Raw genomic sequence first — 24,381 nt, 5'->3', positions numbered from 1 at the left:
TACATGTAACTACATATCATTTACATGTAACTACATATCATTTACATGTTACTACATATCATTTACATGTAACTACATATCATTTACATGTAACTACATATCATTTACATGTAACTACATATCATTTACATGTTACTACATATCATTTACATGTTACTACATATCATTTATTCATTTACATGTTACTTCATATCATTTACATGTTACTTCATATCATTTACATGTAACTACATATCATTTACATGTTACTACATATCATTTACATGTTACTACATATCATTTACATGTAACTACATATCATTTATTCATTTACATGTTACTTCATATCATTTACATGTTACTACATATCATTTACATGTTACTACATATCATTTACATGTAACTACATATCATTTATTCATTTACATGTTACTTCATATCATTTACATGTTACTTCATATCATTTACATGTAACTACATATCATTTACAAATTACTACGTATCTGAACTACAGTAGGAAAACCTCAAAAGCACCTCATTCCCATGGGACCAGATTTAACTGTGGACCCCCTGATCCCCTTTCACAAAAGAGCTTAGCAGCACAGTACTTCTAGTCCCAGGTATCAGGAATTCAGTAAGAGGCTTTTGGCGTTTAGGTACTGTAGGACTGTTTCATTCTGCTTGGCAATCAGGCTCTGCCTGGTCGTACTGTTTGTGATTCCATTGTAATATGTTGGTGCTGTTGTTCCCCAGGGGCACCATGTGCCTTAATGCAAGTCAGCTCTATTTTTGAATTATTGAATCGCTTCCTGTATTTTCAAAATGGCTGTTCCTGGAGCTCAGATGAGCTTTCTTGTGAATGACTTACTGGTACACAGAGGGCCACATTTCCAAAATGGAGCAGCGACAAGTTCATGAATGTTACGACCTTCCATGAGTAGTTTTCCATAAAAACAGCGTGTAATGCCACTAGAGGTAATACAGATGGTATTGATTGCGTAGTGATGGAGTGGTATTTTGTGCTGACTGTTCCTTCAGAGAATAATGGTGAATATCTGGTGGAAAAACGTTAATACTGTAATTTGTTATTAGCATTGTGAGAGCTCCGACAACATGTACATCTGTGTATGTGATACAGTATATATTTGTGCAGGACATGTTTATTTTACACAAAGCAGAGCCCCCCACTCCCAACAAAAAGGTGGATGTTGGCTTCAATAAGGGAAATGCCAGCCTGATAGTACAGTGTCATGAGCCACCCCTCCATCCCCACATGAGGAAACCCACCACTTCCACTGCCCATGTCTCAACACTGACAAGCCCGTCACAAGGTGGTGTGGAGCACAGTCAGTTGCTTCACACCATGCAGCAACTAAATAAGCAATTCACCCTCTCACACAAACCGAAGCCCGTCGTGCTCCTGCCGTGCTGCTGTGAGGAAGGCTCCTGAGGGTTTGCACTCTCAAAACATAATCGTGTTCTTTCTCTCTCTTTGTGCTGTTAAGTGAGGTCAAGCAGGCGGTCATTTCCCCTAACTGCTCCTCCAGCCTGGAAACTTAAAGCTTTAATTCATGTTCGCCGTCCTTGGCACAAGCAGGGTCTGGAAGAGCAAAGCAATCAGCCGTCAAGACGCAGCATTTTCTGTATGGATTTTGACCATCGCTTTCAGCTTTGAGTTGCTTTCTGGTCCAAATGGAGGTTAGGAAAAAGTACTGTACATCACTGCCATCTGCCTGTGTGGAGCCAGGACGGCTCCGTAAATACATAAACGGAAAGGAGAGGGGGTCGTAATTTTGCCAGTTATTCATTTATTGCAATTATAGGTTACTGATAATTTAGTATTAATCACATAGAGATGAAAGTCTGTAATGTGATGACAAGGAGATAGGACGAGCTTTGTCCACTTTTCCATAAATAGTTTGAAGGTCTTTAAAGATAGATGGAAGTCACCTGGCCTTGATAAACTTTCAGTGAGAGGCGATGCAGGGAAGAGAGTCAGGGCCGCAGTGCCAGTATTATCAAAAAGTCTTGGTTGACCCCCCTGAAATGTTGACAGCGTGGCACAGGATGAGTCCACCCAGCGGAGCAGTGGATTCCAGGCTACCTGATCTATGAAATAGTTGATGAAACCAAGAGAGGATGTACCCACAAGGTTCTCCTCTGTGGGCTGTATGTAACATACACTTTTTCTACAGGACTCTTCAGAAATAGATTATGAAAAATATAAATCTGGTCTCCCATTCTAATATTTAAATGTGTATTGATTCGCGGTCACACCAGCTATGTTCTTCGACCTCTGTTTTCATAGAGTTTTCAGAGTTTCCTTTGAACGCAGCATCAGCTCACGCGGTGACACACAGACTTACTAAAACAAGGATGGACTTGTTGCGGGTTAATACTTTATCCAAAAAAATAGAAGGTGTCTGTCTACTTCCTGTCAGGTCCCTGTCTACTTCCTGTCAGGTGTCTGTCTACTTCCTGTCGTTCACAGAGTCCTGCCTCACGGTGTCTCTGTGGAAGGAAATCACTCTGTGTGGACGTTCCCAACAACACGCTTCCATTCACACACATTCAACTCTGCATGTCCCTCACACACATTTCATCCACTTTTTTAACTTTTGGGACTAAAATAAAACAGACACGATTCAGACCCGTTGCTCTGGAGCTGCAAGCCAACGCCAGGTGTGGGGTCACAAACACAGAATATGTTTTCGACTGTTTTAGACTCCTACAGTTTTTGTGTTACGACTGGATCCAGTGCCGCGGGAGACTGTGGTCAAGTGAGCTGTCATGTGCGAAAACCCAGTCAAGCCAGCCGCCGCCTGGAGTGGCCAAAAAAGACAAAAGACTCGCATTACAGCAATATTTCTCACGTTATATTACACATCATGATTCAATGAAGTCTTGTTGAGTGTGACATCACCAAATAAGTCCTAATTTGATAAAAAATTTAAAAAAACTTTCCATGAGAGAAAATCAATTCAATTGACATGATAACATTCATAATAGTGTCATATTTAAAGTTTCATAATAAAGAACTCCTTAAAGTGCCTGTAAAGTGAAAATAGAATTATATTCTGAGTTTGTCACACCATAGAACAATGTGTTTTTACCCTTCAAGCCAAATTTTTTATTATTAAAAAAATCTATTATATAAAATCTCTGGTATCAAAAATTATTTTCAAAATCGGGGGAAAAAAATCTGCCGCGTGCGTCTCGCAGCGCGACGTCGCGGATGCAACACCAGCGGCCGCTCGGCAGGGTTTCACCGTCTCCCTGAAGACGCCTTTTACTCCAGCTGTTTATTCCCCAAACAGCCTTTTATCCCAAACACCGGGCTGTTGCCTGACTGTCGCTTAGTTTAGCTTATTTCACCACTGATGCTCCGTTTCCGGCAATCCAACCTGGTGTTTATATCGTGTTGGAGGCGAAAATACCCAGACCACAACGACGGTAAGAAAGGGTTTAAGGGTCTGACTCCACAATTCAGTACGACATCATTCAGTCTTTTCACATGATTCCAGCAATATCTTTCTAACATGTATTTTGTGTTTAGAAACAAATCACTGAATTTACTTTTTGCTGTAATTTCCGTGGAGTCCTGTTCAGGATTGTCCAGACTATAACGTTGTGAAATTTTGAGTTATTTTACTGTACAGTTTTTGAGAAAATAAAAGGGAAAGTCAGCTCAAATTAAAATTGTATTATATAGGTCAAAGATTATAACAATCATAGTTAAAATGACAGCAAACCTCTGAAGGATTTATTTTTTATGATGACACTGTTTTGAATGTTATAATGTCAATTGAACTTATTTTCTCTCATGGAAACGAGACTTATTTGTTGACATTCAACAAGACTTGATTGAATCATGATGTTGAATAAAACGTCAGAAATGGTCGCTGAGTCTTTTCTCCTTTTTGGCCGCTCCACCCGGTCCAGGCGCACGGTCCCGTCGCATCATGGACGGAGGCATCAAAATCCACGGTGTTCTGTTTTCAGGTGAACCGTCGCATCCAGCAACCTCAGTTCTGAACCAGAAGCCTTTCCCCGTGATACCGTGCCCAAGGGTTCGATTTATGTTGCAGAATTGAATATTTAAACTTAAATTCACCCTCACCGTAGCACCCGCGTCCTGCCATCATTGTTTACAGCGGCAGCGGCAGAAGTGCTTCACGCCAAACACGGTGCTTCACGTAAGGTGCAGGCGCCTGGGAGCCACTGCAAACAAACAGAGGAAAATGACTCATTAGATGGATTATTACAACGTTTGGCGCCACTGCCGCACAGCAGCGTCAGTAAGTTGAGGTGAATTAAAAAGTTTACATTTTCAACTTTGCAAATAAGTTGGATTTTGATATATAAGTTTCTTATTCTGCCTCTTCTGTGGATTTGCCCTGAGCCCTGACAAGCGCCTCCCCTCCCGCTACGCCTCAGAGGCTTTACCATGTGTTTCTGTTTTAATATCAACTGTGTGGACGTTAATATACAGAAAACGGAGGAGGAATCACGACCGTGTACCGCCTTATTTTGGTAGATACCATATCTGAAATTTCATATGGTTTCATATCATCTCTACCACGCACAAGGCAAATGGACGTTGTAGTCACAACCTGCACATTTTTAACAAATTGGATGATGATGTCACAAAGCGTCTTACGCCACAAACTCACCTCCCTTCACCACCCAGCGCAAGTTTTGGAACCTTGGCGTGTCAGTGATGCGTATGCGATCTGTAGCTGCACCGGTGCCTCTGTTGCAGACACTAGTAGCCCAAAAAGTGCCAAGGAGAATGAAAATAATAAAAATCCAAACAGTAACAATCGGGGACCATCCCTACGAGAACGGACCCCTGATTACCGCATATGGATAGAATAGCGAATAGCGAATAGCGAGTCACTAAATAGAATGTTCTTATCCCACTGGGTTGGCCGGCCAAGCTGCATGCAGTTTTTGTTGCACCGTGTAAGAAGTCCTGAAGACATCAACCGATATATTTGATGTCATACATCTGTGTGGTCCGTGGGGGGCTCTGGCCTACGTGCCTGCCTTCACGTGTGTCGGTGTAGACCTGCCAGTGCGGGTCCTGTCACCTGACAAATGAACTAACAAAGTCAACCGCTTCAGGCCAAGCAGCAAACCTTATAAGCAAGGTGCGTGACCACACACACACACACACATGCACATGCATTCTGATGTCATAGATAGTTGCCCGTGATGTTGCCATGGAGAGGAGACCATGAGCCCCTCAGGGAGGATAAGTGTGCGTGTGCTCGTGTGTGCGTGTTAAACCAAGATTTAGGTCACGCTGAAGGGCTTTCAGTCACACCTAGAATGTCAGTCTGAGAAGTGCGATGGATGGGTGGAGACCTGAAGCTCCTCCTGCTTCCTGCGCCAGCACTGGAGGAGCCTCTGAAAAGGAATCCATTCCCATTTCATTTCCGCGTTTGATTGAAATGAATAATTCCGATTTTTTTGAAGTCGATCCCCCTTCTCTACTCTTCTTTCCTCATGTAAAACACAATGTGCACAGGGCTCCATCCCCCACTCAGGGGCTCAATGCAAGTAATGGGGGACGGATCCACCATCTGCATTCAGAGAAACCTCACTGCTCATTCCAATCAAAGCAACATGATGCCACCGCGGTGAGACTGCTCCAGACCATGAAGGCACTTCTTGAAATAATTATTAAAGTGAAGTAAGCAAGGTTCTACTGTTGGTGGATTTTCAATTCATACAAATTTGGATATAAAGTTCCTTTTCAACAACAAAAGCTGTTGACTATGTTGACTATATTTTTAGTTGACTCCTTTTCATGGCAGCACCAGGAGCCTGTGCTTGGTTCTGGTGGCCTCCTTCATTTATCTTTGCCTTTAAAATGACAGAAGCATTGAAACACGTAGCACGGAGGATGAGTCCAGTCCTCCCATGCAGCCAGTCCACTTCCCCACTGTAATCCCACTTTTGATGTCTTTATTTAGGACAACTTCAAGCGCTCCTCCTCATCCTCATCCTCCCCTTTTTAACTTTTTCTTTTCAATTAACCATAAAAGCCAAACAAAAATAAAGGCTTCTGTTTTTTCAGGATGGGAACAATAAGGAAACAGGCTCAGAACATTACGCACACAAGACCCAGCTGGGTGCACTGAACGCAGCGCTTCCGCTCTCGTCTGGGAAACACACGCACACACACAGGGGCTGGGAGCCCTCAGGGTGAGGAGTGGAGGTCCGACATGGAGACAGGATTCAGCTGGTGGAGAGATAAGAGGAAATGTTTATATATCTCCAATATATTATATTGAATATTGACCCATTTAATATATGAGGACTGTAATTTTGATATGAGAACAGTTTCTTTCATTGAGATGGACCACTGAAAGTGAAATATGGTCTGTCTTCACATTGAGGTGGCCATTCTACATGTAATATTTTTGTCCCTGAAAACATTATAAATGATTGTTATTGGTATTATAATTGTGAATTATAATGTCAGCTTTAATAATCTGCAGGATGGTTCCAGCTGCAATGAACCATGAATAAATGATGATGTGTACTTGTTTCATCAGTAGTTGGTCACTGATTTCAATAGATACGACAACAGAGAAAGCATTGAAACCCCCTGGATGGTCATCAGGGTCATCCAGTGTTGGCATCAAGACTCTGTTCTGCACCGTCAAAGGTCAAAGGTCAAAACCAGCCACGTTGATGAGTGTGACAGGTGAGAGATGTTTAAGTTGAGGTATAATGTTATAGATGGTTAAGTTGAGGTATAATGTTATAGATGGTTAAGTTGAGGTATAATGTTAGAGATGGTTAAGTTGAGGTATAATGTTATAGATGGTTAAATTGAGGTATAATGTTAGAGATGGTTAAGTTGAGGTATAATGTTATAGATGGTTAAGTTGAGGTATAATGTTATAGATGGTTAAGTTGAGGTATAATGTTATAGATGGTTAAATTGAGGTATAATGTTAGAGATGGTTAAGTTGAGGTATAATGTTAGAGATGGTTAAGTTGAGGTATAATGTTATAGATGGTTAAATTGAGGTATAATGTTAGAGATGGTTAAGTTGAGGTATAATGTTAGAGATGGTTAAGTTGAGGTATAATGTGAGAGATGGTTAAGTTGAGGTATAATGTTAGAGATGGTTAAATTGAGGTATAATGTTATAGATGGTTAAGTTGAGGTATAATGTTATAGATGGTTAAATTGAGGTATAATGTTAGAGATGGTTAAGTTGAGGTATAATGTTAGAGATGGTTAAGTTGAGGTATAATGTTATAGATGGTTAAGTTGAGGTATAATGTGAGAGATGTTTAAGTTGAGGTATAATGTTATAGATGGTTAAATTGAGGTATAATGTTAGAGATGGTTAAGTTGAGGTATAATGTTAGAGATGGTTAAGTTGAGGTATAATGTTATAGATGGTTAAGTTGAGGTATAATGTGAGAGATGTTTAAGTTGAGGTATAATGTTATAGATGGTTAAATTGAGGTATAATGTTATAGATGGTTAAATTGAGGTATAATGTTATAGATGGTTAAGTTGAGGTATAATGTTATAGATGGTTAAATTGAGGTATAATGTTATAGATGGTTAAGTTGAGGTATAATGTTATAGATGGTTAAATTGAGGTATAATGTTAGAGATGGTTAAATTGAGGTATAATGTTAGAGATGGTTAAGTTGAGGTATAATGTTATAGATGGTTAAGTTGAGGTATAATGTTATAGATGGTTAAGTTGAGGTATAATGTTATAGATGGTTAAGTTGAGGTATAATGTTATAGATGGTTAAGTTGAGGTATAATGTTATAGATGGTTAAATTGAGGTATAATGTTATAGATGGTTAAGTTGAGGTATAATGTTAGAGATGGTTAAGTTTAGGTATACTGTTAGAGATGGTTAAGTTGAGGTATAATGTTAGAGATGGTTAAATTGAGGTATAATGTTATAGATGGTTAAGTTGAGGTATAATGTTATAGATGGTTAAGTTGAGGTATAATGTTATAGATGGTTAAGTTGAGGTATAATGTTATAGATGGTTAAGTTGAGGTATAATGTTATAGATGGTTAAGTTGAGGTATAATGTTAGAGATGGTTAAGTTGAGGTATAATGTTAGAGATGGTTAAGTTGAGGTATAATGTTAGAGATGGTTAAGTTGAGGTATAATGTTAGAGATGGTTAAGTTGAGGTATAATGTTATAGATGGTTAAATTGAGGTATAATGTTATAGATGGTTAAGTTGAGGTATAATGTTATAGATGGTTAAGTTGAGGTATAATGTTATAGATGGTTAAGTTGAGGTATAATGTTATAGATGGTTAAATTGAGGTATAATGTTATAGATGGTTAAGTTGAGGTATAATGTTAGAGATGGTTAAGTTGAGGTATACTGTTAGAGATGGTTAAGTTGAGGTATAATGTTAGAGATGGTTAAGTTGAGGTATAATGTTATAGATGGTTAAATTGAGGTATAGTGTTATAGATGGTTAAGTTGAGGTATAATGTTAGAGATGGTTAAGTTGAGGTATAATGTTATAGATGGTTAAGTTGAGGTATAATGTTATAGATGGTTAAGTTGAGGTATAATGTTATAGATGGTTAAGTTGAGGTATAATGTTATAGATGGTTAAATTGAGGTATAATGTTATAGATGGTTAAGTTGAGGTATAATGTTAGAGATGGTTAAGTTGAGGTATACTGTTAGAGATGGTTAAGTTGAGGTATAATGTTAGAGATGGTTAAGTTGAGGTATAATGTTATAGATGGTTAAATTGAGGTATAATGTTATAGATGGTTAAATTGAGGTATAATGTTATAGATGGTTAAGTTGAGGTATAATGTTAGAGATGGTTAAGTTGAGGTATAATGTTAGAGATGGTTAAGTTGAGGTATAATGTTATAGATGGTTAAATTGAGGTATAATGTTATAGATGGTTAAGTTGAGGTATAATGTTATAGATGGTTAAGTTGAGGTATAATGTTATAGATGGTTAAGTTGAGGTATAATGTTATAGATGGTTAAATTGAGGTATAATGTTATAGATGGTTAAGTTGAGGTATAATGTTATAGATGGTTAAGTTTAGGTATAATGTTAGAGATGGTTAAGTTGAGGTATAATGTTAGAGATGGTTAAGTTGAGGTATAATGTTATAGATGGTTAAGTTGAGGTATAATGTTATAGATGGTTAAGTTGAGGTATAATGTTATAGATGGTTAAATTGAGGTATAATGTTAGAGATGGTTAAGTTGAGGTATAATGTTAGAGATGGTTAAGTTGAGGTATAATGTTAGAGATGGTTAAGTTGAGGTATAATGTTAGAGATGGTTAAGTTGAGGTATAATGTTAGAGATGGTTAAATTGAGGTATAATGTTAGAGATGGTTAAGTTGAGGTATAATGTTAGAGATGGTTAAGTTGAGGTATAATGTTAGAGATGGTTAAGTTGAGGTATAATGTTATAGATGGTTAAGTTGAGGTATAATGTTAGAGATGGTTAAGTTGAGGTATAATGTTAGAGATGGTTAAGTTGAGGTATAATGTTAGAGATGGTTAAGTTGAGGTATGCTGTTATAGATGGTTAAGTTTAGGTATAATTTTATAGATGGTTAAGTTGAGGTATAATGTTATAGATGGTTAAATTGAGGTATAATGTTATAGATGGTTAAGTTGAGGTATAATGTTAGAGATGGTTAAGTTGAGGTATAATGTTATAGATGGTTAAATTGAGGTATAATGTTATAGATGGTTAAGTTGAGGTATAATGTTAGAGATGGTTAAGTTGAGGTATAATGTTAGAGATGGTTAAGTTGAGGTATAATGTTATAGATGGTTAAATTGAGGTATAATGTTATAGATGGTTAAGTTGAGGTATAATGTTAGAGATGGTTAAGTTGAGGTATAATGTTAGAGATGGTTAAGTTGAGGTATAATGTTAGAGATGGTTAAGTTGAGGTATGCTGTTATAGATGGTTAAGTTTAGGTATAATTTTATAGATGGTTAAGTTGAGGGTATAATGTTATAGATGGTTAAATTGAGGTATAATCAGGCTGCAAGACGACCCACCCTCCTTCCATCTTCCTCTGGGTGATCTGACTTGGCTGCTGATGAGTATCATTCACTGTGAGATCCATTAGTGCCCTCTCCTCTTGTCTCTAGTTCTGTGGAATATCCACAGCAACATCAATTTCCTTCTTGTCCTGTTTGTGCTCCGTCTTCCTGGCTCCTCCAGCTGAGGTGGGGGAGATGCTGAGTGACGGTGTTAATATCCCAGTGGCTTTAGGTCATCGTTCAAACCTCCTCTCAGGCTGGATGCCTCCTGCTCTCACACCGGCTTGATGGCTTTTTAACAAGCTGCCTGCGTGCATGCGTGTGTGTGTGCTGTAGTGCAGTTGTCCTCAATGTGGGGTCCGGGGGCCACCAGGGGTCCACCAAACAGTAACAGGAACAGTATCATTCTACAGCTCCATGTAACTGCAGAGTGCACATGCAACCAAAGGTGGACTTGTAACCTCCCAAAGGTGCAAATAGGCAAGAAAGCAAAGAGCAGAGCATATTTAAAAAAGCAGGTGTGAAAGGATGGCATTGAAACTTGTAAGATGAAAACACAGGAGCAGTACACAAGGGTAAATACAATACAGCACATTGAAAAAGGGTTAGAAATTACATTTCTTGACCAAAACCTTATTGTTGGATCTTGTTTTTTTTGGGAGTCAACCCCAGTTACTGGCAGTGTTCTCTGGGCTTCAGAATCTTTTTAATGTTCGTATGAAGAGAGAGCTTCAGTTTGTAGTACCGTGGTGTTTGTGGAAGGAGATCCACTGGAAACACGACATCACAATGACGAGCTCCAGGCAAAAGAAAGGACAAGAGGCACAAGAGGAACAAGAGCCACTAGAGGAACAAGAGGAACAAGAGGAACAAGAGGAACAAGAGGAACAAGAGGAACAAGAGGAACAAGAGGAACAAGAGAAACAAGAAGAACAAGAGGCACAAGAGGCACAAGAGGCACAAGAGGAACAAGAGAAACAAGAGGAACAAGAGGAACAAGAGCCACTAGAGGAACAAGAGGAACAAGAGGCAGTAGAGGAACAAGAGGCACTAGAGGAACAAGAGGAACAAGAGGAACAAGAGGCACAAGAGGCACAAGAGGCACAAGAGGCACAAGAGGAACAAGAGAAACAAGAGAAACAAGAGGAACAAGAGGCACAAGAGGAACAAGAGGCACAAGAGGCACAAGAGAAACAAGAGGAACAAGAGGAACAAGAGGAACAAGAGGAACAAGAGGCACAAGAGGCACAAGAGGCACAAGAGGAACAAGAGGAACAAGAGAAACAAGAGGAACAAGAGGAACAAGAGGAACAAGAGGCACAAGAGGAACAAGAGGAACAAGAGAAACAAGAGAAACAAGAGGAACAAGAGGCACAAGAGGCACAAGAGGCACAAGAGGAACAAGAGGAACAAGAGGCACAAGAGGCACAAGAGAAACAAGAGGAACAAGAGGAACAAGAGGAACAAGAGGAACAAGAGGCACAAGAGGCACAAGAGGCACAAGAGGAACAAGAGAAACAAGAGAAACAAGAGGCACAAGAGGCACAAGAGGCACAAGAGGCACAAGAGGCACAAGAGAAACAAGAGGCACAAGAGGCACAAGAGGAACAAGAGGAACAAGAGGAACAAGAGAAACAAGAGAAACAAGAGAAACAAGAGGCACAAGAGGCACAAGAGGCACAAGAGGCACAAGAGGCACAAGAGGCACAAGAGAAACAAGAGAAACAAGAGGCACAAGAGGCACAAGAGGAACAAGAGGAACAAGAGGAACAAGAGGAACAAGAGGAACAAGAGGAACAAGAGGCACAAGAGAAACAAGAGGCACAAGAGGCACAAGAGGCACAAGAGGCACAAGAGGAACAAGAGGAACAAGAGGAACAAGAGGCACAAGAGGCACAAGAGGCACAAGAGGCACAAGAGAAACAAGAGGCACAAGAGGCACAAGAGGAACAAGAGAAACAAGAGGAACAAGAGGAACAAGAGGCACAAGAGGAACAAGAGCCACAAGAGGAACAAGAGGCACAAGAGGAACAAGAGAAACAAGAGGAACAAGAGGAACAAGAGGAACAAGAGGCACAAGAGGAACAAGAGGAACAAGAGAAACAAGAGAAACAAGAGAAACAAGAGAAACAAGAGAAACAAGAGGAACAAGAGGAACAAGAGCCACAAGAGGAACAAGAGGAACAAGAGGAACAAGAGGAACAAGAGGCACAAGAGGCACAAGAGGCACAAGAGGAACAAGAGGCACAAGAGGAACAAGAGGAACAAGAGGAACAAGAGGAACAAGAGGAACAAGAGAAACAAGAGAAACAAGAGGCACAAGAGGAACAAGAGGAACAAGAGGAACAAGAGGAACAAGAGCCACTAGAGGAACAAGAGGAACAAGAGCCACTAGAGGAACAAGAGGAACAAGAGGAACAAGAGGCACAAGAGCCACTAGAGGAACAAGAGGAACAAGAGGCACTAGAGGAACAAGAGGAACAAGAGGCACTGGAGGAACAAGAGGCACTAGAGGAACAAGAGGCACTAGAGGAACAAGAGGAACAAGAGGAACAAGAGGAACAAGAGGAACAAGAGGCACAAGAGGCACAAGAGGCACAAGAGGCACAAGAGGCACAAGAGGAACAAGAGGAACAAGGGAACAAGAGGCACAAGAGGCACAAGAGGCACAAGAGGAACTAGAGGCACCATGAGATTGATCAATGAAAGTCTTCTGATGCCCATCACTGGCCTTTACTCTCAATGATTGAGAAACAAGGTTTGGGTTAAAAGGCGTCTCCCGCCTGCCACTGCCGCTCAGTCTCACTCTCCATCTAAATGTGTCGATGCCATCACACATCTAATCTGCCTGGAGACGGGCCAATACAAATATACTCTGCTCTCCCTTTAAATTCTCACTCGCTTTGTCTCTGTCTGTCTCTCTGTCCCCCTTCTCTCTCTCTCTCTCTCGTTCTCCAAAAGCCTTTTGTGCCAAGCGAGACACTTCCTGTCGCTTGATGCTGTGTTTGCTTTTCCGAGCCAGCTCCCAGAGTTCTGTTGTCAGCTGCTGTTTTAGCATTCATGTATCTCTCTCTCTCTCTCTCTCTCTCTCTCTCTCTCTCTCTCTCTCTCTCTCTCTCTCTCTCTCTCTCTCTCTCTCTCTCTCTCTCTGTCTCTCTCCCCAGCTCATCTCCCCCCTGCAGAGGAATGATTGAAAGCCCCATGGCCCCATAAAATGTCAGATGTATTTTCACTTGTATGAGCCATCTTGTGTGAACTGAATCTGTTGAACTTTTGGAAGTTAACAACTGTTTTAGTATAGAACAGTTTTTGTGTGGTTGCACCCAAACACAAACACTAACACACACACGCAGGCTTATCGCCTGTCCTGATCATACATTTATAATCAACTCATCCGTCATTGTCTGACTCCATGTACCAAACCCTGCTCTGTGTGTGTGTGTGTGTGTGTGTGGGTGTTATGTGAGGAATGTGCGCTGACATGACAGCACATGTCTCTGCCCAGACGCGCTGGGGAAGTGCTGCAGGCAGCAAACTCTGTGTAACGTTCAGGTTGGCCTAATACATACTACATGTTGATATTATCATCCAGTGTACTACATGTTGATTTTATCATCCAGTGTACTACATGTTGATATTATCATCCAGTGTACTACATGTTGATATTATCATCCAGTGTACTACATGTTGATTTTATCATCCAGTGTACTACATGTTGATTTTATCATCCAGTGTACTACATGTTGATTTTATCATCCAGTGTACTACATGTTGATATTATCATCCAGTGTACTACATGTTGATTTTATCATCCAGTGTACTACATGTTGATATTATCATCCAGTGTACTGCACACTGAGGGCTGATGACCACGCTGAAGAGAAACTTTTGCATTGCATTGTGGGATGCACTTTCCAGCATAGTGCTGGTAGAACATCCTCCTGGTTGTTTCTGCACGCGACCTGACCAAACCCTGGTAAACCAAGTGGATTTAATCAGCTACCTGGTAGGATAGAAAATCCATCCTGGCAGAGAAGATTAGAGATGGATGGTCCTGGGTTGAGCCTCCACAGCTGGAGTTGTGGAGGGGGTTGTCCAAACTAGGAATGGTGCGTTATCAGACCGTCTCAGACCTCAGGCAACTAACCGCCCTTTCCCGTAAGAGGAATGCCAGGCTCCAGGTCAAAGTCCTACCATGGTTTTTGCTCCGACCACCGATCCAGCTCATTTTACTTGTGTTTTGCATCTTGTTGGGTTGTGACGATGAGCAAATCCAGATGGTCGATTGAAAACACCAGGGAAGACTTTGACTTTCCGTGCCTGGAGGTTCCCCCCTCGGTTCCCTGAGCCTCCTCGTGTTGTACATGGATGTAGACGAGGAAATTCTAAATATCTCTCCTACATTCTATATAGACTCCTACTTTTTAGAAAGAACATTCGCAGTCTCCATTGCTAAGGACTCATCCTCTACAGCTCATCATTACCTGTGGTGCACGGCAAGGTTCCATTTTATGTCCAATTTTATTTTCAGTCCATGTGCTGCCTCTCGGCCAAATGATCCAGAGACACAACGTTTCTTTTCATTGCTACGCAGACGACACAGAGATAACCCTTCCTCTGCGACCTGGGGCCTCAAACAGCCTGGCTGCTCTTGAACATTGTCTCAGTGATATCAACCCTTGGATGGTACAGAATTTTTTTTCAGCTCAATAATTCAAAATCAGAAACCATGTTTTTCACTCTCCCAAACCCTACCAGTCAAATTGAGAGTGGCCGTGGTACTCCGTCCACAAATGTGAAGTCAGTTGCCAGAGCGTTGGGAGTACGGTTTGACTCTGACCTGAATTAAAAGAATTGTACAGTACCATCACACAGCGACCTGGACAGAGTCACCACGCCCTCTATTTCTGACGACCATCCATTTGGCATCCACCAAAAGTCACTCTCTGGCCTCCGACTAGTTCAGCTCGGCTTCTCACCGGTTCCAAGAGACAACATCACATCTCCCCGATCGTGGCTCCTCTCCGGTGGCTCCTCTCCGGTGGCTCCTCTCCGGTGGCTCCTGTTGGCTTCAAAGTCCGTTTTGAAGATTTTAGGGATCACCTTTAAAGCAGTTCTGGCTGTGACTCCAAGCTACATAACAGATGCGTTGACCCCATACGAGCCAGTGCCCAGCCGCAGATCCTTAGGCGGGCGGGGCCCTTCTGGCTGTTCCAAGGTCTACACCCAAAACTAAAGGTGGCCGCATCTTTTCTGTCAGGGTCCCTCGGCTTTAGAAGGACCTACCTGAGGAGACACCGCTGGCAGAATCTGTGACTTAATTTAAGTCACTTCTCAAAACCTATTTTTATATATCTGCTTTTATGTGATGTTGTTATTTATTTATTTATTTGTTTGTTTATTTATTTATTTATTTATATTTTTCCCTTTTATTTATATTTCTTATTATCATATTGTATCTATTTTTTGTCTCTTTATCTGCTTTAATTGATTAATTTAATTCCTGTTTATTCATTTTCTTTTGCCTTTTAATTTCATGATCTGTTCTGCCTTTATTTCATCTGTCAAAGCACTTTGTAAATTCTGTTTTTAAAGGTGCTATATAAATAAAGCTATTATTATTATTTCTGCAAGACTGGAAGGGCAAAACAATGGTGCTGGAGGAAGTCTTTCCTCTGCGCTATGGGACAGTGGAGACCACCATCGCGGGGTGTCGGGGGAAGAAGTTTGTCCACGACAGACACACAAACACACACGTAGTGAACATGCTGGACCTTGCTGCAGCGCACAGAGAACACATCGCTCTCAAGAGAGGATGGACTGATTGCAATTATTTCAGCACATCCTGACCTTTTTGTAAAATGATCAACTGTCTAGCTGCAAGACTTATGTTCCAATGTTCAATGCCAATAAATGGCTCTGCCACAATAATGCCTACATATAATAGGTATAATAATACACATATTATTATTATTAGGGGTCCAGCCCACAGGGCTGAAACCCAATTGCTTTTGTCAAAATTTTAATTATAATTTTTTTCCTTAGCATTTTTCCAGCTGAAAGTGTCTGGCCCACAGCAACCACCAAACCAACAGAAATGAATGAGGAGACCGGGGGGTTTCAGACATCTTGTGGTCCAAGTTTGATCCACATCAACATTTGGAGCAGGAATTAGTGAAAAACCATTGCAAAACGGTAGTACTGCAACGGTTGCAGAACGTTTGCGCATCGCCGATACACCATCGTTCTACACCCTTCCAGTGGTAAAGGGAGATGAGTTTGGGGAGCGAGGCGCTTTGTAACATCATCATCCACTTGGTTATAGTATGTGCACATTGTGGCCCAGCTTTTTAACTGATACAGGTAGTCATCACTTAACAACCTACCTGTTTAACAACCTACCTGTTTAACAACCTACCTGTTGAACAACCTACCTGTTTAACAACCTACCTGTTTAACAGCCTACCTGTTTAACAACCTACCTGTTTATCAGCCTACCTATTTAACAACCTACCTGTTTATCAGCCTACCTATTTAACAACCTACCTGTTTAACAGCCTACCTATTTAACAACCTACCTGTTGAACAACCTACCTGTTGAACAACCTACCTGTTTAACAACCTACCTGTTTAACAACCTACCTGTTTAACAACCTATCTGTTGAACAACCTACGTGTTTAACTACCTACAGTACCTGTTTAACAACCTACAGTACCTGTTTAACAACCTACCTGTTTAACAACTTACCTGTTTAACAACCTACCTGTTGAACAACCTTCCTGTTTAACAACCATTCAGATTTAGGACCAGCTCTCTGACCAGTCTGTATTGTACACTGTGTACAATACCAAGCATCACCCTTTATATACTATATACACTCTATATACTATATATACTATATACATTATATACACTATAAATACTATATATACTATGTACACTGTATATACTATATACACTATATATATACACCATATACAGTACAATGGCCACGCCCCCTTACCGTGAAATAACACAGGTCCTCACTTCTTGACCAATTCACTTAACAACCTGGTCTTAGGAACGGAACTCGTCGTTAAGCGAGGAGTCACTTCTGCCTTTTTTTGGTAAATACGCATTTTGTTTGCATCTAACCCGGTGCCATGTCCCTCCTTATTTTTGCGTATTTGAGCCAGTCATAACATCTACTGTAGATGGTGGGAGCCAGCGATGTGCACCATGGGACTTTTGAATATTGTAATTCTGCTTGACAGGAAGTGATGCTGCATTTCATGGGAACTCAGAAACTGTAATTTGTGACTTAACACTGTGGGGCAAGGGTGGTGTGGCTTAAGCAGCCACACCTGTCATTGGTCTAGGTATTTGGGAATGGGATCTGGGTGTCTGTACACCGGTTGCTCGTCAGAGCAGTCGACAAGCAACAGGTAAACCCCCCCCCCACACACACACACACAGGGAGACCCTCTGTCTTGATAATGTTCCATCTGCTCTTGGCTTGTTCTATCTTGCCCACTCTACAATAAACTGGTGGTTGCAACCTCCCTGCCTGTGTCTCTGTGTGGCAGGGCTCTGAAAACGCCACTGAGGTGGCGTGTGGCAGGCGGGACTGCCACAGCGACTAACCTGGACCCCGTTCATTGCTGCCTGCAGTCAAATTTATTATTGCTATTGTTAATGAAAAACTGACGTTAGTAGTCTATGGATGTCATGGATCTGCCGGACTCACAGACAAGATGAATACAATTCCAGACATGCCGGTCCATTATTGTGGCATAATTGAGTACAAAAATATTTTTGATCTTTGCCGCAATGTGCATGCATGTGCAAATGACGGCTCGCACAGGTAACATTATAGCATTGCAGTCTAGTGGTTGGTCAACACCCTCAACATCCTCACCAAGATGATGGCACGTGCAGATGGAACTGACGTCAGACCTTTATGGATGTCATGGATCCAACAAACTCACTGACAATCTGAATAAGATGTGTACTCGGGGCAGTTCCAACATGCTGTTGTTCGAGTTTCATCCAGATTGGTTCAGTATTGTGGATGGAGTTTGTGATCAACAAACTTGCAACCTCACCAAAATGGTGCTGCGCACAGTGCCCTGCGCACAGATCACCTGATAGCACTGCAGTCTAGTGACACACATATATAGTGGCAATTGGACTTAAACCAAAGGAATATAATATACAAACTCTTAATCATACCAAGTTACAAAGTGACAGGTGTATGTGCTGATGTCAAGATGAGCGACAGCACAAACTGATGCTACATTCCATGGAAACTCAATAATTTGGAATTGGTGTCGATATTGAACCCCGTGTATTGCTGCCTGCAGCTATATTTATTTTTATTATTATTATTCCAAGTTTGATTTTATGCAACTATTAAAGTGGCATTAAACAAAAGAAAGACAAATTGTCAATTATTTGTATAAAAATTCCTTGTCAACTAAATTTTGGGGGACCCTGCTTGGAAGCAGACCCTGAGTGTGAGAAAGCCTCTGAAGAGTAGCAACTGGACCAGGCAGGTTGAAGACTGTATCCATCCGCCCTTTTGCTCCACTTTGTCAAGTTCACGCTGATGCTGATTAATAACAGCATCACGTTTTTATGTGTGTTTTTCTCTCACGTTAAGGCAACTTGACAACCTCAGCATATTGCTAACAGTCTATTATCTTTCAATGCCCCGCCCACCCATACATTTTTGAGAGTGATAGTTGAATTTTTCCATTTTGTTGTTTTCCTTACAGAATATTGACGTGACCAACTTCAGCAGCAGCTGGAGCGACGGCCTGGCATTCTGCGCCCTCCTGCACACCTACCTGCCCGCTCACATTCCCTACAAGGAACTCATCAGCCAGGACAAGGTGACAGCACTCATCACACACACACACACACACACACACACACACACACACACACACACACACACACACACACATATACACACACACACATACACACACACACACATATACACACACACACATACACACACACACACATATACACACACACACACACACAAACACATACACACACACACACACACATACACACACACACACACACACACAGGCACACACACACACACACACAAACACGTACACACACACACACACATACACACACACACACACACACACACAGGCACATACACACACACACACACAAACATACACACACACACACACACAAACACATACACACACACACACAAACACATACACACACACACACACATACACACACACATACAGTCGCTGTAAACTCAGGCGTTCAGTGAAACCAGCCTTGAAAAATGTACATGAACCTGCGTGCATGTCAAGGTGTGTGTGTGTGTGTTTGTTTTGCTTCCAAATTACCAAGCTTGATTTACTTGTTCTTTTTTTTTATGTACTTGTTCTTAAGGACACTGTTCTGTGATAGAGACTACAAAGTTGTTCATTGAAGTTAAAACAAGAGAGATGACAAAAACAAACACTAAACTAACACCCTGTCACAATTTACATTTACATTTAGTAGACGCTTTTATCCAAAGCGACTTACAATTGTTCAAACACCGACGGACGCAGCCATCAGGAGCAATGAGGGGTTAATTGTCTTGCTCAAGGACACTACAGCATGCTAGCAGGAGGAGCCTGGGATCGAACCAGCGACCTTTAGATCACTAGACCACCAGCTCTACCGCCTGAGCCACCATCCCACAATTCTCTTGCCACACGCCAACTAAGTGGCTTTTCCAGGCGCTCGCCGACACAGGCAGTGATGGTGAAGGACCAACCGGTTTATTGGCAAGATGTAACACACCAGGAGCGGATGGAATGGTGTCATGACAAACGCTCCCCTCCGTGTGTGTGGGGATGGTGGATTTAACCTGTGCTCATTGATTGCTCTGATAAGCAACAGGTGCACAGCCCTGATCCTGGGCCCAATTAACTAGACCAAAGACAGGTGTGGGTGCTTAAATCACACCAACCCCACACCACAGACCCCCTTTAAGTGAATTCACCACAATGTGAGGTTTGGGATACGACTTTGGCCAGACGCATGTTTGTATTTATACTAATACTAACAGTGTTTATACTAACAGATAAAGTGTTTCTGCAAAGGAGCCTCAGAACCTACCGTGCATACTTTAAGATGTCAAAGATCACAGAGTCATGCTCAGCTCAGTAGTAATTAATCCTTTTGTTTTTATTGCCAAGGCACACCCAGTGCTCGGGTAGTTTAGCACTCACACCCAAGAAGGACTCTTCACACTTGTTTCACGTTTGATGCAGACAAACACAGACGCAACAACAGGGCTGGGAATCAGCGCAGACAGCGATACCTGGACTTTGATGCCTGATAGCTTTGTCTAATTCTTCACAATGGTAATACTGAGTTAAATGACCCTCGTTTGCCAAAACAAGAACATAAAATAAAAAGAATAATGCGTGACCAGGTTTCTGCTCAGTCGCGGCTGATCAGCTCACAGCCTCTCTGATTGTCTCCCCTGACGAGGCACTGAGGCCTAACGCCCGTTACCCTCAAGCTCAGTGCCGCATCACTGACAAACTTATCATCAGGTCATATGACACAGCTGCCTGCATGGTCCGCATGGGGAGCTCCCTGTCTCACCCCATGCTTGCCTTGTCCCAGATGTTACAGACATCAGGCTAGGATGCTTCAGCACTGAGCCTCAGTGATGCATCACTGCAGGCCTTTGCGTTCATGTCGAGGGAGCTTGGCAGGCTCATGTCTACACTATCCCTGGCTCGCCGACAGGTCTGGCTCGCTCAATCCCCTCTTTCCAAGGCTTGTAGGCGAACACTCTGCACCCTCCCGGGCCTGCTGTTTAGCCAGGTAGCACAGCAGGCTCTGGAACCTAAAGACTAGGCCAGAGGTAAGACTTATCAGTTCCGAGTGCTCCCCTTTGGGTTATCCTTAGCCTCGAGGGTCTTTCCAAGATGTATTGGAGCAGCCCTGTCACCCATACAGAGCTGCGGGATAAGGGTTCTCCCCTCCCTCGACATCTAGTTAATCTGCTCCCCGTCCTGGCGGTGCGCAGTCCGAGACAGGTCAGTCTTGCTCGCCCAAATGGCCAGTCTGGGCCTCACAGTCAACATAGGGAAGAGCTCAATTACACCCAGCCAGAGTAACCTTCATAGGCATCCTCCTGGACTCTCAGGCGATGACGGCCACACCATCTTAGCAGCGGGTTGAGGCCATACTCTGTCTCCTCTTCAACTTTCTGAGGGGCACTTCTCCGCCTTTCGGTCTCTTCTTGAGATTGATTGGCATGCTGGTGGCAACAGCAGCACTGATACCATTGGGTCTCCTCTCGCTGTACCCCTTCCAGATCTGGCTGAATGGCCTTCAGCTGGACCCCAGGCGGCACAGGGCCAGAAGGGTAAAGATGACGGAAGACTGCCTCTCAGCCTTGCAGCCGTGGAGGGGAAGGGCCTATCCTTGGGCAGGCGTCATCTTGGGCTCGATTCCCTCTCGTCTGGAGGTGGTCACCACGGACACATCAAGGTCAGGCTGGGAGCTGTCTGGGAGCACAGGGCCATTGGAGGTATATGGGACAGCCCTCAGAGGTCAGAGCACATAAATGTCCTCAAGCTACTAGCAGTGTTCTTGGCTTTCAAACGTTTCCTTCCATGTCTGGAGGGCAAGCATGTCTTAGTCAGGACAGAAAATACCTCCACAGTGTTCCAGATTAACCACCAGGTGGGTACGAGATCCGACTCCTCCATTCGGGTTTCACAGCCGCTCCTGATATGGGCCTTCCCTTGATTTTTGAGCCTCGGGGCGCTGCACATACCGGGGGCACAGAAGGAGGCAACAGATTTCCTGTAACATCAGAAACCTCTCCCAGGGGAATGGCGACTCCATCCAGAGGTGGTGGAGGAGATATGGCATCGGTACAGCAAGGTGGAGACAGACCTTTTTGCCTCATAATCCTCAACCCACTGCCCCTGCTGGTTCTCCTTAATGGAGAGGACTAGCCCGTTAGGCCAGGATGCCCTGGCGCATGCCTGGCTGGACGGCCTCCTCTATGCCTTCCCGCCAACCCCTCTGATCCTGGCAATGTATCACAGAGTGCGTCAGGGCAGCCACAGAGGGCTGCTAGTGGCCCTGAACTGGCCGGGAAGGTGCATCCCCCTGCACGTTCGTCAGATACTACCGGGTCAAAAGTCACCACTACCAGTGCCATAGGAGCAGCTGGTTCTACCAGGGCCATCAACAGATTAGGTGAGGGGTGGTTGTTCCTTGTGACCTTGTTGGTATCAGTCATCCAGTGTGAAACTCTGCCTCTGGCGGTCAGTAAGAATGAAACAGAACGAGAGTTATGTATGTAATTACAGTTCCATGAATTCTGGATGACCGCTAGATTTCTGTCACTCTGAACCTTGGCGAGAAATTTTGGTAGGAACAGAGCCACGGGTCCCATGTGATTATATAGGGACGGCACCTGGACACCGGGGGTCACATGGGACTATGTTGATATAAAATTCTCGACTTTGCGGTCGCAAAGTGGATAAATCCAGAGTAAAACACTGCCTGTGGTGGCGATCCAGAACTCATAGAACAGTAGTTACATACGTAACTCTCATTTTTCAACCCAGACCTTTTTGAAATAGCTGTTGTGATCATTCATAACAGGTTTAAAGGTTTAAATTGAACTGTAAACAGCAAACCCATCCTTTAGCCCCTGCCCACCGAGTGTGACCCTGTTGCAGAGCTTCAGCAAACACTCCTCTCCCCCATCCACGCTGCTGTCTGTTCAACCAGAAACATCATCGCACACAATGGACACTTGCACCTCAGCGTCACACCCTGCGTGACAAAGCGGTGATGTGACGTGTTTGTACAAACATGTCTCACACACCTGTACAGAGCGGGCGACAGAGACGCTGAAGGGGCAAAGCAGCTTTAATAACTCCTGATGAGTGAGCCAGCCACACCACTGTCCTCTGAGAATCACATTACTGTCCCTGCGCTCAAAGCATGTCCCTCTTGGTTTGGCAGATGATGGATGACTAAATGAGTTTTGGTGAAAGACAGAAGGGTAAACCAAATTCTTCAGCCACAGAATGATTGTTTGGTTCATAAGAATTTTTTAATATTATTAGTTTTATTAATACATCTGCTCAGCGATTCTTTTAAAGTTGACTTAAAGGATATAGGCCAAATTAATCGTAGGGAATGGGCTGTGGTGTAAAGCAGGCAGTGGTTCTCAAACTGTTTTAGTAGTGTACCCCCTCCCTCTAAGATCTTATTCAGCTCCTTCACTGGGAGAGAAAAAATATATATATATATAAATGATGAACTGTATGAGCATCCTATGTGTTTTTTAAACATGATATATAAGCAATATTTTTAAACACATTTCTTTACATTTTCCGAGTACCCCAAAGTACCCCTAGGGGTACGAGTATTATATAGCATTTGAGAAACACTGGTGTAAGGTAACAAAGTAAAACCACTTTGTTACTGTACTTAAGTATTTTTTGGGAGTATCTGTTCTTTACGGGAGTTATTATGTTTCCGTCGACTTTTACTTTACTTAGCTACGTTCCAAAAGTTTACGTTTACTCAGATACATTTCCCCTGAACACCTTTGTTAGTTGCTACCCGATAAAATGGGGCCAGTGATGTTAGTGAAGCCAGTTATCAACAGGTTCATGTTCGAATCTATTCTCATATCCAGCAGCGAGCTGAGTGGAGACAAACCCTCTGGAGCCCGTGTTGAGAGTTGCCAGGTGGGTTACTTTTTAAGTGTTGAAGCGGGTTGGTTTTTATTGTCTGCGGATTGGGGGCTGGCTGGGTTTGTCATGGAGAACTGGCAACCCCGCCTGGGTTAAGTTTCATTTTTGCGCCATTGCTACCGAACAAGCACAGGTGTGTCCCAGAGAGACGCGGGGCTTAAAGTTCGCCGGCACTGTGCCTGATTTCGGGCGTGTGGCCATTTTAGATTCACAAACATGTCGTGGAAATTGTGGAAGATAAAATTTAAAATACTCACTTTGCGTGGGGTTTTGTATGTGGTTTATCCAATCATGTTCAGCGAAGAGAAGCGGTATTTCACCTACCAATAGTATGAGAGTAACGCAATCATTTTTTAGCCAATGAACAGCGAGCTACTTTCTATCTCTAGAGCGTTGATGTAGTGTTGGATGCTACCTGCAGCACAGCTCAAAAATGGCGACGCAGCTTATGCAACCTGGCGAAGATACGGCCTCACCAGAGAAAGGAGTGAAGAACAAATGGCGCTGGGCATGGATGGAGGAAACTGGTGGAGATGGGCGCCGTTTGGCACTTGGTGGCACGAATGAACGGAGCCGGCGCTG

General features: G+C 42.7%; 1 protein-coding gene across 1 annotated transcript in view; it reads left to right on the top strand.

Annotated features, from left to right (window-relative positions):
* Positions 1-24,381, top strand: part of specc1 (sperm antigen with calponin homology and coiled-coil domains 1) — a gene marked incomplete at its 3' end in the record, with an annotated part of 92,839 nt that overhangs the window by 55,270 nt on the left and 13,188 nt on the right. The window contains exon 13 of the mRNA XM_080014065.1: positions 18,793-18,909. Within this exon, the coding sequence (XP_079870191.1) occupies positions 18,793-18,909 (117 nt within the window). The remainder of the gene's footprint in view (positions 1-18,792; positions 18,910-24,381) is intronic.

Source organism: Zeus faber (assembly GCF_960531495.2).
Source record: "Zeus faber genome assembly, chromosome: 14".
Taxonomy (NCBI): Eukaryota; Metazoa; Chordata; class Actinopteri; order Zeiformes; family Zeidae; genus Zeus; species Zeus faber.
This window is presented reverse-complemented; position numbering and strand designations above follow the sequence as displayed.